Source organism: Vombatus ursinus, unplaced genomic scaffold (assembly GCF_900497805.2).
Source record: "Vombatus ursinus unplaced genomic scaffold, bare-nosed wombat genome assembly UNPS02014807.1, whole genome shotgun sequence".
Classification (NCBI taxonomy): Eukaryota; Metazoa; Chordata; class Mammalia; order Diprotodontia; family Vombatidae; genus Vombatus; species Vombatus ursinus.
This window is the reverse complement of record NW_020954585.1, coordinates 9960571-9975034: the sequence shown is the minus strand read 5'-3', so window position 1 is coordinate 9975034 and position 14464 is coordinate 9960571. Positions and strand designations below refer to the sequence as shown.

Below are 14464 nucleotides of genomic sequence, written 5' to 3'. Positions count from 1 at the left end.
GAGGGGGTTAAACTAGATGACTTCTGAGGTCCCTTATGGAAGGAAGCAAGGTGGCACAGTGGATGGAATGCTGGGCCTGAAGTCAGGAAGACTCATCTTTATGAATTCAAATCTGGCCCTCAGACACTTAGTAGCTGTGTGACCCTGGGAAGTCACTTAACCCTGTTTGTCTCAGTTTTCTCTTCCGCAAAATGAACTGGAGAAGGAAATGGCAAACCATTCCAGTGTCTTTGCCAAGAAAACCCCAAATGAGGTCACAAAGAATCAAATGTGATTGAAACTAATGAACAACAACTACATCGAGGTCCCTTCCAGCTATAAATTTATAATTTTCTTTCCTTTGCCTCATTTCTTTGGGATGGTACCACGTGTGAATTTCAAGTGACCAATGGTTGGTTCTAGGAGCCAAGGAAGGGAGTTTTTATTTTTCATTTTCAAGGGCAGAAAAATAGGAGAAAAGGTAGGCCCAAGAAATGGTTCAAGTCTAGATGGTCAAATCCTTGGGTTTCAGTTCAGAGTTGATGGCTTCACCTAGACTTTCTCATCAGCCTTTTGTCTTAGTCCTTATTGTTATGAGTGATAGATTAATGTTGTTTTTACTTAGTACCTATCAAATTGACAAAAATGATAAAAACTTGGAAACAGTACTGAGAGGATTATGGGAAGAATTGTTCTAGTTTTTCTGGAAAACAATTTGTAATTATGGAAGACACTGGACTGTTAGTAACCTTTGGTCCTAGCCCTTCCACTACTGGGCATAAGCCCCAAGGAGATCAGTGACAGAAATATAGGGATAGGTATGGTCACTGGACTTATGATTTCAATGGTATAGGGAAGTACCAAATGAAGAAGCTCCCTCTACCAATGTAGGTCAGCACCTTCTCTATAACTTATAGTCTTAGAATTGTATAAAGCACTGAGACATTAGGAGATGTGCCCAGGGTCATGTAGCCAGTATATGCTAGGCGCAAGACTTTAAATTAGATCTCCCTGGCTTCAAGGCTAGCTCTCTATCCGCTATACTATGCTGCCTCGGGGGAAAAAAAAAAGGCGGTATACATCTCATAGTCCTGAAATAAATTAAATTCATTAATGGAGGGAAAAAGGCATCTTTAATTGAAATAATTAGGGTCATCAGCATACGACCCTGGGTCAACCATATCTGAGTATGTGCGTGTCCAACAAGAAAACTTATAGAAAAGGTTTTTATACTTTTAGGAGGAAAGAAGGGGAGGGGGAGTGTCATATTGGGAGAAAGGCCTGGTCATGGGGCATTTAGCAATCTGGAATAAGAAAACATACCTCATCCTGGTTGTTTTACCCTTTATGTCTATAGTGAGTCTAACTCACCATAAATCTTAATAAGGCAGGGACATTGGTTAGCTGTGGCTAGCCTAAGCTAGTCTGTTTATAGAGATATGTAGTTCCCTAGTGTGGAGCCTAGTTGAGAGTAAGTAACCTCAAGAGGAGGCATGCAGTGGCTTGCCTAGGTTTGTTCAAAGAGAGGGGCTTTCTTATAGTCAATATGAACTTTTGACAGAGAAGTGAATATTACATTCTTGTCACATCCATACAAACAAATAAATTTTCATAGCAGCACTTTTTGAGGTAGAAAAAAAAACTTGGAAGAAAATAGGTACTCGTCTATTGGAGACTGGCTGAACAAATTATGGTTATTAATATGATGGAGTTTTATTATACCACAATAAATAAAAATATGAGAAATGTAGAGAAACACGGAGAGATTTGTATAAGGTGACACTGAGTAAAGAAAGAGAACACTATATACAATGATTACAAAAACATAAACGATAGTACTAAAAAGCAGTTGAACTCTGATGAATGAATGGCTTTGGTTCTGGATAACTAAACAGGAAGTGAAGAGATTTACCTTTTTGCCCCTTTTCAAAAGAAATTTGGCTCCTTTGTTTACAATTCCCCGAAAAACCTTAAAACATTTAGATTCTCTCTTTGAAATCTTATTCAAATGCGCTTTCCTTCCTGGCCCCAAAAAGAACCTGGCTTCTGTTTGTCCCTCTTTATCTCCATTTGAAAGCAAACTTCTCCCCTTTCAGCTCCCTTCATTATCTATTCTCATTGTTTATTACCTTCTAAAAGGACCCAACCAACCCCACCCTCCCTTCCTCTGGCCACCCTTAATCCTAGCTAGGCACCACGAGGTCCAGGACCCAGGAGTTCTGTTCATCCCAGCTTACTTACTTACTTACTTCAGCCACTCCCATTCAGATCTCCTTAGACCCCTCCTCAGACCCCTCCTCCTGTCACTCCAAACTGCTTGGCCACTCCTAACTGCTTGGCCACTCCTAGACCCCTCCCCCAGTCTTTCTGTACTTAAGACTCATCTTTGCCCCATTCTGACGCTGAGCTGTTCTCAAGCCTAGAGGCTGAACCTCATGCCCCCTCGTCCTCACAGGTGTCATGTGGCCTATCCACCCCAGCCCCCACTCAGACACTGAGCTTTGTTCATGCCCAAGAGGCTGAGACTGCCTCATGCTCACCTGGCTTGACCACCTTAGCCCCCAGCCCGCATTCAGATGCTGAGAACCTCTCACATCCAGAAGCTGAGATTCTCAAGCCTGCTTATGAGCATTACCTGACCACCTTAGCCCCCATTTAGATCACTGATGTTTGGGTTCCTTGGAAGTCTGGCCTATATGCTTCATTTTTAATAAACTTTTTCTCTGGCTGGAAGAAGATCTGGGTTGAATTCATTCAGGCAGATCTGGCTTTTTCCCACGATCTTGGGGTGCCTCTGTGCATCTAGGAGCACCCCAAAACCCCCCACCTCTTCAGAAGCACACTTCCTCTCAGTCTAGCACTCAAGATCATTTCTGGCAAGAGCCATCAGAAATGGATCGAATCACAATGTCAGACATTGCCCTAGTGTTCATTGGCTTTCCTTAAATGTTTTTCTTTGTTACTATTTACATAGTGGGGAAGGGAGAAGCAATTTAGGAAAAACAAGTGTGATGCAAAAGCAAAAGGCAGCAATGAAACTTTAAAAAAGAAAAAAAAATTCATGGTACTTTTGTTAAACCCAGATACAAGACAACACACTGGAATAACAGATGAAGATTCTTCTGAAGACTTAAGGCTTGCCATGATGGCTAGACAACAGTCAATAATGGAAAGATGAGGGAAGTATAAAAATGTTTACAATTCACACCCTGGGCTTCCTGCCTGAAGAAGGATATCAACCACTTGCTGGAAGTATACATGTCAGAAAGCTGGGATTGTCAGCAATGAAAATACCAAATTAAAATTGGAAAGTTCTATGCAGTTTCTTCTGACTCTTTGTTCACTTTTAACTGAGACAATGCATGTTTTTTGTTTTCTAATAAAGACTATTGTCATATTTAAGCTTGCACTTTAGAACAAATGATAAAACAACTTGGAAATTATATATCTGGGCCTCAAAATGTCAGTGGGAACTGTTAACCTGAATTTTAATGAAAACAGTCAATACAACAAAATGGAAGTCTTTAATTGTGGCAAGTGAGTTGCAGCCCAGGGAATCACACAGCAAGTGCTGGGGTACCCCAGGAGGAGGGCTGGGAACAGGGTTTTATAAACCCTAAGGCAGGTACTAAGGAAGAGAGAATGACTAGGCTGCTGGTGAGACAGGTTAGGTATCTCAGTTTCACCAGGTACGTTGTTTTGCATAACAAGCAAAAGTCCATAAAGAAAGCTTGGGAGTCTTGGAATGTGGGAGAGTTTGGGAGATTTACAAAATAATCAGAACCCCAGTCAATTCATTGGCCAGGGAACCAAAACCAGGTCAGGTCCAGTTAGTTCTCAGTCAAAGTATATGTATACAATTATCAATTATTGGTCCTTGGAAGGCCCAATTCTTGTCTCTCCTTCCAGGGAAAGTAATTCCCTGCCCCTACTCCCACCCCCAACACACACACACAAATATACCAATCAGGCCTCCTGTGGCCTAGGCACAGGAGGCACTACAGCAAAAGTAAATCTGGGGGGCAGATAAATGGCACAGTGGATAGAGCACTGGTCCTGGAGTCAGGAGTGTTAGCTCTATCACGAATTCCATGAAGCCATTGTTAAATCAGGAAGAAACTTTATTAATGACCTGGGAAGGTGGGTCTTCCCACATGTGTGAGTAAGCATGTGAGAGTGATGGGGTTGGGATCTGGGCTCCAGAAAGGAAAAACCCCGGAATTTCCCACATGGCCAAATCTCTGGCTTTCACCTGAGGTTATAATCCCATCAACTGGCCTTTCAATTGATCTCCCCTCCCAATTGGTGTCTACACCCAATCCATTGTCTTACCTCCCTATGGCCCCTGGCCATTTCCCATAATTAATCCTAGCTAGGCTCCATTGTCCAGGTCCCAGGAGTTCTGTTCACCCCAGTTTACTGGCCACTCCTAGGTCCCTCCCACAGTCTTTCTGTATATAAGATCCACCTCATCTCCATTAAAATGCTGGGATTCTTATAATCTAGCCAATAGTTTACTCCTTAAGAGTCTGCCCAATATGATGGATGTTCTAATAAACATTGTCTTTGGCTGAAAGAAGGCTTGGGTCAAATTCCTTTGGGCAGGACCCGTGTGTTGTGATTTTGGGGTCCCAGGACCCCTAAACCCCTAAACTGCATCAAGAGCACATATGTGGATACATGCACACCTTTTTATTCCCTATTCCCCATTTGACTTTCCCATTTCCCCATTGGCTAGGTACTATAGAAGTTACAGCCTATCCAAAGCACCTAATTTTCCCATGTGAGTCTCTACCCCTAATTACATCTCCCACTCCCCACAATTTGGCCACCCTGACCCTTATTTGGGTATGCTCACATCCCTTCTGCTTGGGATACAGATATGTTAATCTATACCTAAACTCAGAACCAGTTTTTGCTGGTCTGTCCATTCACCCACCAAATCCACTTTATGGCTTTCCTTTGTTCAACTTCCACCTAGCCCCCAGACTGCACTCCTGTGGAAATGAAAACCAGCCATTTCCCACACTCCCTCCCAGTCCAAACTGACTCCAATGCTGTCACGTAGGTTCAACACCTGATTGAGTGATATGCAGAAGCAACATCCCCCACCACATTTTCCACAAGGAAGACCTGAGTTCAAATCCAGTCTCAGACCAGACAATTGATGCTAGCTATGTGACCCTGGGCTAATCACTTAATCCCAATTGCCTTGCCAATAAAAAAAATGTAAGTCTGGGTCCTCATGGAGTTTACATTCTGAAAGGGGAAAGAACATAGTATGTCTATAGGCAATACACAACAAATACAAAGTAAGCTTGTGGGAGAAGACACCAGCAGCTAGAAAAGTAGGAGGGGACCTGAAGAGGCCTCATGCAGAAAGTGACACCAGTCTCATCTCTTCTCTAGCCTTTGGGAATGGTGTCTCTTCTTCCCACAGAGGGTAAATTATGTCTTTTCTTTCCAAGGTGCTGAAACAGAAATATAATACCCACTCCATGCCCATTCAATTAAGATGAAGTCCAAGACATTCAAGGGCATTACAAAGGTCAGCAAATTGGAAAGGTAGCTCAGATTTATGGAAAATGTTATCTACATTAATCATGTACAACTGTCCAACTGGGCATTCATCTCAATAAGGTGGTTGGTATAAAGCTAACACTGGGCAAAGATTGAAAAAATAATCTTTGAGAACAAAACCATATCTCACATGACAAAATAATAATAACAATAATAATGTTGAGGTTCAGAGGCACCCCAAAACGTTGTCTTAAAAGAATTTGCTCAGGTTATCTCCAAATCAAGTAAAGGCATTTATTCCTGGTAACAACACACCAAGCAGGCTCCTATTTCCTTAAGGGAGATGTGGCTTCAGGTGACACCAGATTAAGGGAGAAGCCCCCTAACCATGAGGGCTTCTTATAGAGGAAAATCTGCCCTGGGTAGGGAGATGAGGTAACCAGGGACACTTAGGCAAAGAGGCTGGGCTAGTTCAGAGTTTAGAGTATTAGCTATGCAAATCATTATTCCATTGTTCAGCCCTAGGAACAGAGGAGCCCAAGGGCCTCAATTAGTTTTGGTATTTCTTTGATTTCTTTGACCAATCTACTTGAATCTCATTGTCTCCTAAAGTGGCTTTAAGTGGTACTTGAGATAATGAACTTCTCATTGACCAGTCTATTTGAATCTCTCTCAATAATAACTACCACTTATTTAGTGCCTACTATGTACCAGTGTGATAGATGATTAATTGGACCTCTATTTTATTCCAATCAGTATTAATCAGTTTGATATGAATGATAGGGATGGTGATCATAAGTTCTGTTATATTAGGCCCCAGAGCTATAAACTGCAGATTGTAAAATTCACTTGCTTAATCATAGAAAGCTAACTACAGGACCTCTACCTTTATTTTTCCTTGTTATGGTAACCAAGCCCAGCATGTGGGAAGTGACTCAATTACATGGAAAGTCCCCCAACTATTTTTGTTTCCCCTCTCTCCCTTGTCATCCCTCTAATGCCCAACATGGGGAGATGACCATGAGCACTTGACCAAACAAGTGGCCTTGGTTGCTGGCTTAAAGCCTACCTTTCTACCAGCCCATAGGTGTACTCATGAGGACCTCTGGAAAGGTTTGTCAAGGTCTGCTCATTTATCTGTTGGTCAACCAATGGGAAATTCACGACAATGCAGGTCCAAATCACAACACACAGGTCTTGCCCAAATGAATTCAACCCAAGCCAAAGACAAAGTTTATTAGAACATCAATGGGGGGAAGGAGTGAGATTTAAAGAATCCATCTTATTAGCCAGACTCTTAAGGAATCTAAGCATTTGTATTGCTAATGCAAGTGGGCCAGATCTTTAAAATCTGAGCACCTTAATGGAGGTCAGATAGACCTTATATACAGAAAGACTGTGGGAGGGATCTAGGAGTGGCTAAGTGGTTTGGGGTGATTGGAGGAGGGGTCTAAGGAGGATCTAGATGGAAGTGGCCAGTAAGCTGGGGTGACTGTGAGGTAACAGAATGCCAGGGATCTGGACCACATGGCCAAGGGAGAATGGAGCCTAAATAGGACTAAGGGTGGGAAGTGGGGGTGATGGGGTTGAGATCTGGACCCCAAAAAGGAAAAACACTAGACTTACCCTTGGCCACATGGTCCAGGTCCCTGACATTCTACTACCTCACAGTCCCTAAAGACTACTTGACCCCTCCTAGATTCCCTCCCATAGTCTTTCTGTATATAAGGTCCTTTTGTCTCTATTAAGGTGCTCAGATTCTTAAAATCTAGCCAATAGCTCACTAATGTTCAGACTCCTTAAGAGTCTACCCAATATGACACATGTTCTAATAAACCTTGTCTTTGACTGAAAGAAGGCTTGGGTTGAATTCTTTTGGGCAGGACCCACATGTTGTGATTTCAGGGTCTCATCACCCCTAAACCTCAACATTTTGGTCGCCCATATGGGGAAACTGCCTAACCCCAAGTTCTTCTCCAGTCAAGACTGGAAGGTATGTAAACCCCCTACCCACCTTTCTTTATCTGTAGTTGGGGTCCCTCTCCAGGCACCAAGGCTTGGAGGTGCTTTTCAGGCAGACAGTTACAAGGTTGTCTTGCACTTGGCCTGACACTCTCAGGCTCTTGGTCTGCTGGTTTGTTTTGAGGCCATGAACCTGGGTACACCTTCCACAGCATAGAGGACATGGATGGACACCTTATCTGGAAGTGTACGCCCAATTCTGTCAATTCTCTCTGCGCTAGAGAATTGGGAAAACTGTAGGTGCTTTTTTTGGTTCCCTGAGGCTTACTTACTCCTTCTCTCTACACCCCTGAATCCTCCTTCATGGAGGTTACAGGGAAAAGTTAGAACAACTAAAAACATCTTAGCAGATCTTGGAGGTTTTGTGATCATTAAGGAATGTTTCAAAACTCTGTACAACCTTCCCTTGAGTCAAGAGGGTATCTGTTAACCCCTCTCATAGGAGAAGAGAGTTTCACCCTTTCCCCCTCACCTTTGATTTTGCCCTTCCCCACCTACGGAAAGGAAGGAGGAAGGAGGGCAGCAGCTACAAAGTGGGCCCCACTGGCAATGGCCTTGGGCCCTGGGGCAACCCTTGCCTGGAAGCATCACCCAGGTTCAGCACACCCTGCTCAAGGTAAAGAAGCTAGCCTCCAAACTTGGGTAAGCATGCTCTTTTTAAAGTTGTAGTTTTAACTATTAATGATGAAATATTGATTCTCTGTATAATTTGGAAATGCATTTAACAAAACTGAAGTCACCTGATTGGTAACGGGTTTGTTTCAAGTTTCAAATTGGTGAACTTTTTGTATCAGTTATGTCAAGCAACTTTTTTATAATTTGGTTACCGTTAAAATAATTTGGCTATTGTTGGTTATTGTTTTACTGTGCAAACTTGCCAAAAAGCAAGTTTTATCTTGCTGAGAATTTGCAAGTATACAGAAATAATCTCTAACGATTGGCTTTTTACACCAGGACAAATTTAAATTTGAGGTGTAAATCCTGGAAAAGTTTTTCCTAAGCTGTGATTAGTGAAACTTGCTGTTTGAGGTAAAAGCTCATGGGATTTTATTTTGAGTTGTCTGATGGATCAGATAATCAATAATCTACCATCTGAGAGAAATACCGTAAGATACTCAGAGAATGTGATACTGGTGGGAAATCAGCATCAGGAAAAGCTGAGAGGACAATTTTAGCCTCAGTCTAAGATGGAATCCTCCTGGCTCAGTTTCCCCATTATGTTCCTTTGAAAAGAAATGTCACCCACCTGGCTATTCCTGAGTCTGGCTATGAGGTGGATTTAATACTGCATGGTTGGAAAATGGAATTATCTGAATCCAAACAGAGCTAAGGATGTTTTATCCTGTCATATCTGGGTCCTGCAGTCTTTTCTGTCAGATTTGTGTCTTCCAGACTACAGGCCATTCACCTACAGTTGGTAGCAAACAGCAGGTACCAGCCAATGTCCCCTCATCGTTCCCTGGATGCAGCCTGTGCTCGGTTCCAGTCAACCTCCTCTTTGGGACCCCCTTGAGGTAGAGACAGCTCTATGCTCCTTGCCAGCAGGAAGTAGTTTCAATTCTTTTGGGCAGGACCCACGTGTTGTGATTTTGGGGTCCCAGCACCCCTAAGCCCCTAAACAATGGAGGGCTAGGCTAAATTAAAGGTAACTGAGAATTGGGAGATTGGGCATAGCTAATAATGAAAGGCCAGTTGATAGGATTATAGCCTCAAGCAAATGCCAGAGATTTGGCCATGTGGGAAAATCCAGGACTTTTCTTTTTTGGGGTCCAGATCCCAAAGATGTGATCTTTTCATTTTAGGAGTTCAGATCCCATCCCCATCACAATGACATTCTGTAACTTTGGTCTGCTCCACCTGTATTGTTTGGGTATCATGCAATGTAAAACTAAGGCCCTGGAAGAAGGGGGCATTTCAGAGCATGAGGAAGATCTAAGGTCTACTTCATTAGAGGGGACTATCCGCCCTTTAATAAAGTGTCATTGGCTCAGAGCTGTGCTTCAGTTTCTTTTATTATAGGTTGGACAATTTTGAACTCCACACCAGTCATTGTTTGTTAAACACTTTACAAAGATCTCATTTGATCCTCACAACCATGGGAAATAGGCGCTATTATTGTTGAGGTGTAGACATTAGGAGTGCTAGGACCCCAAAATCATAACAAACAGGTCCTGCATGAAAGTATTAGAACCAAGCCTTCTTTCAGCCAAAGACAAGGTTTACTAGAACAACCATCATATTGGGCAGACTCTTAAGGAATCTAAGCATTTGTATCGCTAGTGCCAGCGGGCCAGATCTTAAGAATCTGAGCATTTGGCTAGATTTTAAGAATCTGAGCACCTAAATGAAGACTAGATGGACTTTATATACAGAAAGACTGTGGGAGGGATCTAGGAGTGGCCAAGTAGTTTGAGGTAACTGCAGGAGGGTCTAAGGAAGATCTGGATGAGAGTAGACAAGTAAGCTGGGGTGACTGTGAGGTAACACAACGCCTGGGACCTGAACCACATGGCCAAGGGAGAATGGAGTCTACAGAGGATTAAGGGTGGTAAGTGGAGGGGCCTTCAGGAGGTAATAGACAATGGAGGGCTAGGTAACAGAATTGGGAGATTGGGTATAGGTGACGATGAAATTGGTAGGATTATAGCCTCAGGTGATTGCCAGAGATTTGGCCATGTGGGAAAGTCCAGGGTTTTTCTTTTTTGGGGTCCAGATCCCATCCTCATCACTATGATCTCCATTTTACTAATGAAGAAACTGAGGCGAAGTGACTTTCCCAGTGTAATACAACTATCATCTGTGGTAGGTGGAATTTGAACTCAGGTCTTCCAGACTGTAAGCTCATCTCTAAATAAAAGATGAAAAAGGCAACAAACTATTGAGAAAATGCAAGACTACGGCTATAATTAAATTGTTTGGATGAAATAACAACAAAAAAGGTGGTGCCACAGACAGGCAGTGAGAATTAGAGAATTAGAGGACAGCTAGGTGGCGCAGTGGATAGAGCTCTGGCCTTGGAGTCAGGAGGATCTGAGTTCAAATCTTGCCTCAGACACTTGACACTTCATAGTTGTGTGACTTTGGGCAAGTCACTTAACCCTGGTTGCCTCACCAAAAAAACAAAAACAAACAAAAATAAAACCATATATATGGGGCAGCTAGGTGGCACAGTGGATAGAGCTCTGGCCTTGGAGTCAAGAGGATCTGAGTTCAAATCTGAACTCAGACACTTGACAATTACTAGCTGTGTGACTTCAGGCAAGTCACTTAACCCTGATTGCCTCACTTGAAAAAAAAAAAAGAGAGAGAATTAGAGGATAAAAATACGAACCTTGACTTGTGATCCAAAGCACATTCTGGGTTAAGTGGATTTCCATAGGCTACAAACTGAAGTGCTGATGACTTTTAAATAAAAAATACCCCAGTCTTGTAGCCTGGGGATTCAGGTGCAAATATTGGTGATAAGATGTGTGATCTCTTTGATGGAGTTTATCAGTAAACAAACATTTATTAAGTGTTCCATAGGTGCCAGGCCCTATGCTTGAAATCCAGGAATAGAAATACAAACAAGAAGAAAGACAGCCCCGGCCCTCAAAGAGCTTACATTCTAACGGAGAAGACAACATATTAAAGGAATCTGAAAAAGGGAAGTAGAGAAGGAATCCAGGGTGGGGGCATGGTGGAGAAAATTGGGAAAAGAAAAGATTGTTAGCCTAGGGCCCCTCCTCAAATGAAGGTTCCAGGAGGTGCCATCCCAATCTGAGGGAAGGGCCCCAGGGTCAGCAGGTACTTCTGAAGTATAAATTTCAGGACAAACAAGTGACCTCTCCAGGATAAAGACATTTCTGGAGCATGTGGAGAAGTTCTGAGGAGAATAGATAGCCCGGTGGGAAACGAGGAGGAGGGTTGGGAACAAGACCAGAAAACAGTTTTGTAGTTTTTCTATCATAAATGTTTTGAGTGCTGGCAATGCTGTGCTAACAGCAGGAGCTTTAATGTTTGTTGGCTCTACTAACACTAAAGCTAAATGGGGTTGCATTGACTTGCCCCTTTTATTACTACCCTTTCATACCAAACTAGGTGCCGTGAAAGCTGATAATAATAACACTTAATAATTCATTCCTAAGAAGCAGCCTGGCAGTGAATAGAGTCCAAAAGATCTGGGTTCAAGTCCTGTCCCTAATGTACTTTATTTGTGGGCCCTCAAGCAAACTAAAACTAAAAGTTGCAGTTGTCACTGTTTTGTATTGACTTAACAGAACTATGGACAACACAAACACAAAGGTTTCCAGAATGAACGAAGCAAACACGGTGGTTTTCTTTTTTTAAAAAGTTAATTAATTTTTAGCTTTCAACATTCATTTTTATAAGATTTTAAGTTCTAAATTTTCTCCCCCTTCCTCCACTCCTCCCTCCTCAACATGACATGCATCTTGCTATACATATACATTTATATTAAACATTTCCACATTATTCATATTGTAAAGAAGAATAAGAACCAAAGGGAAAAACCATGAGAAAGGAAAAAAAAAGACAGAGAGAAAAAAGCATGCTTCTGCATTCAGACTTCATAGTTCTTTCTCTGGATATGGATAGCATTTTCTATCACGAGTCTTTTGAAATTGTCTTAGATCACTGCATTGCTGAAAAGAGCTAAGTCTATCAAAGTTGGTCATCACCACAATGTTGCTGTTACAGTATACAGTACTCTCCTGGTTCTACTCACTTTACTCAGCATCAGTTCATGTACGTCTTTCCAGGTTTTTCTGAAATCCACTTGCTGATTATTTCTTATGGAACAATAGTGTTCCATTACATTCATATACCACAACTTGTTCAGCCATTCCCCAACTGATGGACACCCCCTCAATTTCCAATTCTTGGCTGTTGAGGTTTAGGGGTGCTGGGACCCCAAAATAGCGACACACAGGTCCTGCCCAAATGAATATTATCCAACCTTCTTTCAGGCAAAGACAAGGTTTATCAGAACACAAAGATCAAGGGTTGGTGAGATTTTAAGAATCTGCCATATTGGCCAGACTCTTAAGGAATCTAACATTTATATGGCTAATGCAAGTGGGCCAGATTGAATCTGAGCCATTGGCCAGATCTTAAAAATCTACACCTTAATGGCGGCCATGATGGGTCTTATACACAGAAAGACTGTGGGAGGGATTTAGGAGTGGCCAAGTAGTCTGGGGTGACTGAGAGGTATGAACCCCAAGAATCCCACAAACCCCAATTTGAAAACAGAGTCTACACTAAGAGAGAAATGAAATCAGGGTGCATGTGTCCATGGTTTAATTTCTCTCAATCTGGCTTAACATGCATTGCATGGGAATTCAGTCTAAACTGGGGCCCCTTACGGGGGCCAGTTCAGAACTGGCTTGAATTGGGGTTTTTGGGGGTACAGGTTATATGTCCTTTGAAAAGTTGGTGTTCCCAAGGGATGCCAATCAACTCTGGGAGGTGGGCTATATTTAAATGAAGGTCTTTCACTATGTGACCCAGGTCACTCAGGCCTAGTCAAAGAGATATCAATCAACACTCAGTTCTTTATAAATTTTAGAAATGAAGCCTTTATCAGAGACACTGGCTGTAAAAATTATTTCCCAGCTTTCTGCTTCCCTTCTAATCTTGGTTGCATTGGCTTTGTTTGTGCAAAAGCCTTTCAATTTAATGTAATCAAAATTATCCATTTTGCATTTCATAATGTTCTCTATCTACATGGTCATAAATTTCTCCATTCTCCATAGATCTGACAGGTAAGCTATTCCTTGCTCTCCTAACTTGCTTACAGTATCACCCTTTATATGGAAATTATGTACCCATTTCGACCCTATCTTGGTATACTTTTTCTGTGCTGCATCACTTCATATAAATCAAAATACCTTTGCCTTAATTTTTTTCATTCCATTTGATTTTTTTTTCTTTTGGTCTAGACTTGTCGTTTTATCATTGTCAAAGTCTCCAAATCAAGAAGATTCCTTCTACCCACAAGGATCTTTATTGATGGTGCAACTTTCAGTTTTGATTGCCAGGGGCACTGAGTTTAAGTGACTTGTACAAGATCAGGCCGCTAGAGTGTGAGCAGGAAGAAAATGAACCCTGATTTTTCAGTAACTATAGAATAGCCAGTAGGCTGGCTATTCTAATACATCAATGTGTGACCCTTTCAGACATCATTTTTAGGCTAGAGAAAAAGAGATCTCTGAGCCTTTGCACCTGAACTTTCTCACCTTCAGAAGTAATTGAATGGTCTTATAGATTGCCTCCAAAACTTTCCTCTATTCACTCAATTGCATAGAGTGATAGAAAAAACTTAACAGCTTAAAAAAACTAGGGAACTCTTCACTCCAGAGCTTTTTGGTCATTATTGGACAAATGGCCACTGTCTTGTTGTGACCTAGGCTACAGAGATGAAAATTTAAGTTAGGGTAAGGTATCTCACCAAGAGAGCTCAGCCTTGAACCACAAAGGCAGCCAGGTGGTACATTGGGCCTGGAAATAGAAGACCTGAGTTCAAATCCAATCTCAGACATTTACCGGCTATGTGACCATGGGCAAGTCATTTAACCTCACTTTGCCTCAGTTTCCTTATCTATAAAATGGGAACAATAATACCTACAAAACCTACCTCCCAGGATTATTTTGAGGATCAAATGAAATAGTTACGAAGTGCTTAGCATAGTGCCTGGCACATAGTAGGCATTATATAAATGTTAGCTATCACCATTCTGATTAAGAAGGGCAATTAAAAGGCTAAATCTGTTTTCCCACCTCCTGTCAGCTGAGGCCTTAAGGGAATATAACTCGACAGACTGATGGTCCTAAGCTTAGAGTCTGCTCATTCTGATCTCAATTTGGATATTCCCATTACAACCTATCTAGACATTTGCCCATGTCCTCTCAAACAGGAAGTTCAGGGGATCTACCTAATCTG

General features: G+C 42.0%; 1 protein-coding gene across 1 annotated transcript in view; it reads left to right on the top strand.

The window, feature by feature from the left end:
- LOC114052338 (transmembrane channel-like protein 5) overlaps positions 1-3253 on the top strand; it is an 82294-nt gene extending 79041 nt beyond the window's left edge. Inside the window, exon 22 of the mRNA XM_027874890.1 lies at positions 3063-3253. Within this exon, the coding sequence (XP_027730691.1) occupies positions 3063-3157 (95 nt within the window). The 3' untranslated portion in view covers positions 3158-3253. The remainder of the gene's footprint in view (positions 1-3062) is intronic.
- Positions 3254-14464: the final 11211 nt, after the last annotated feature.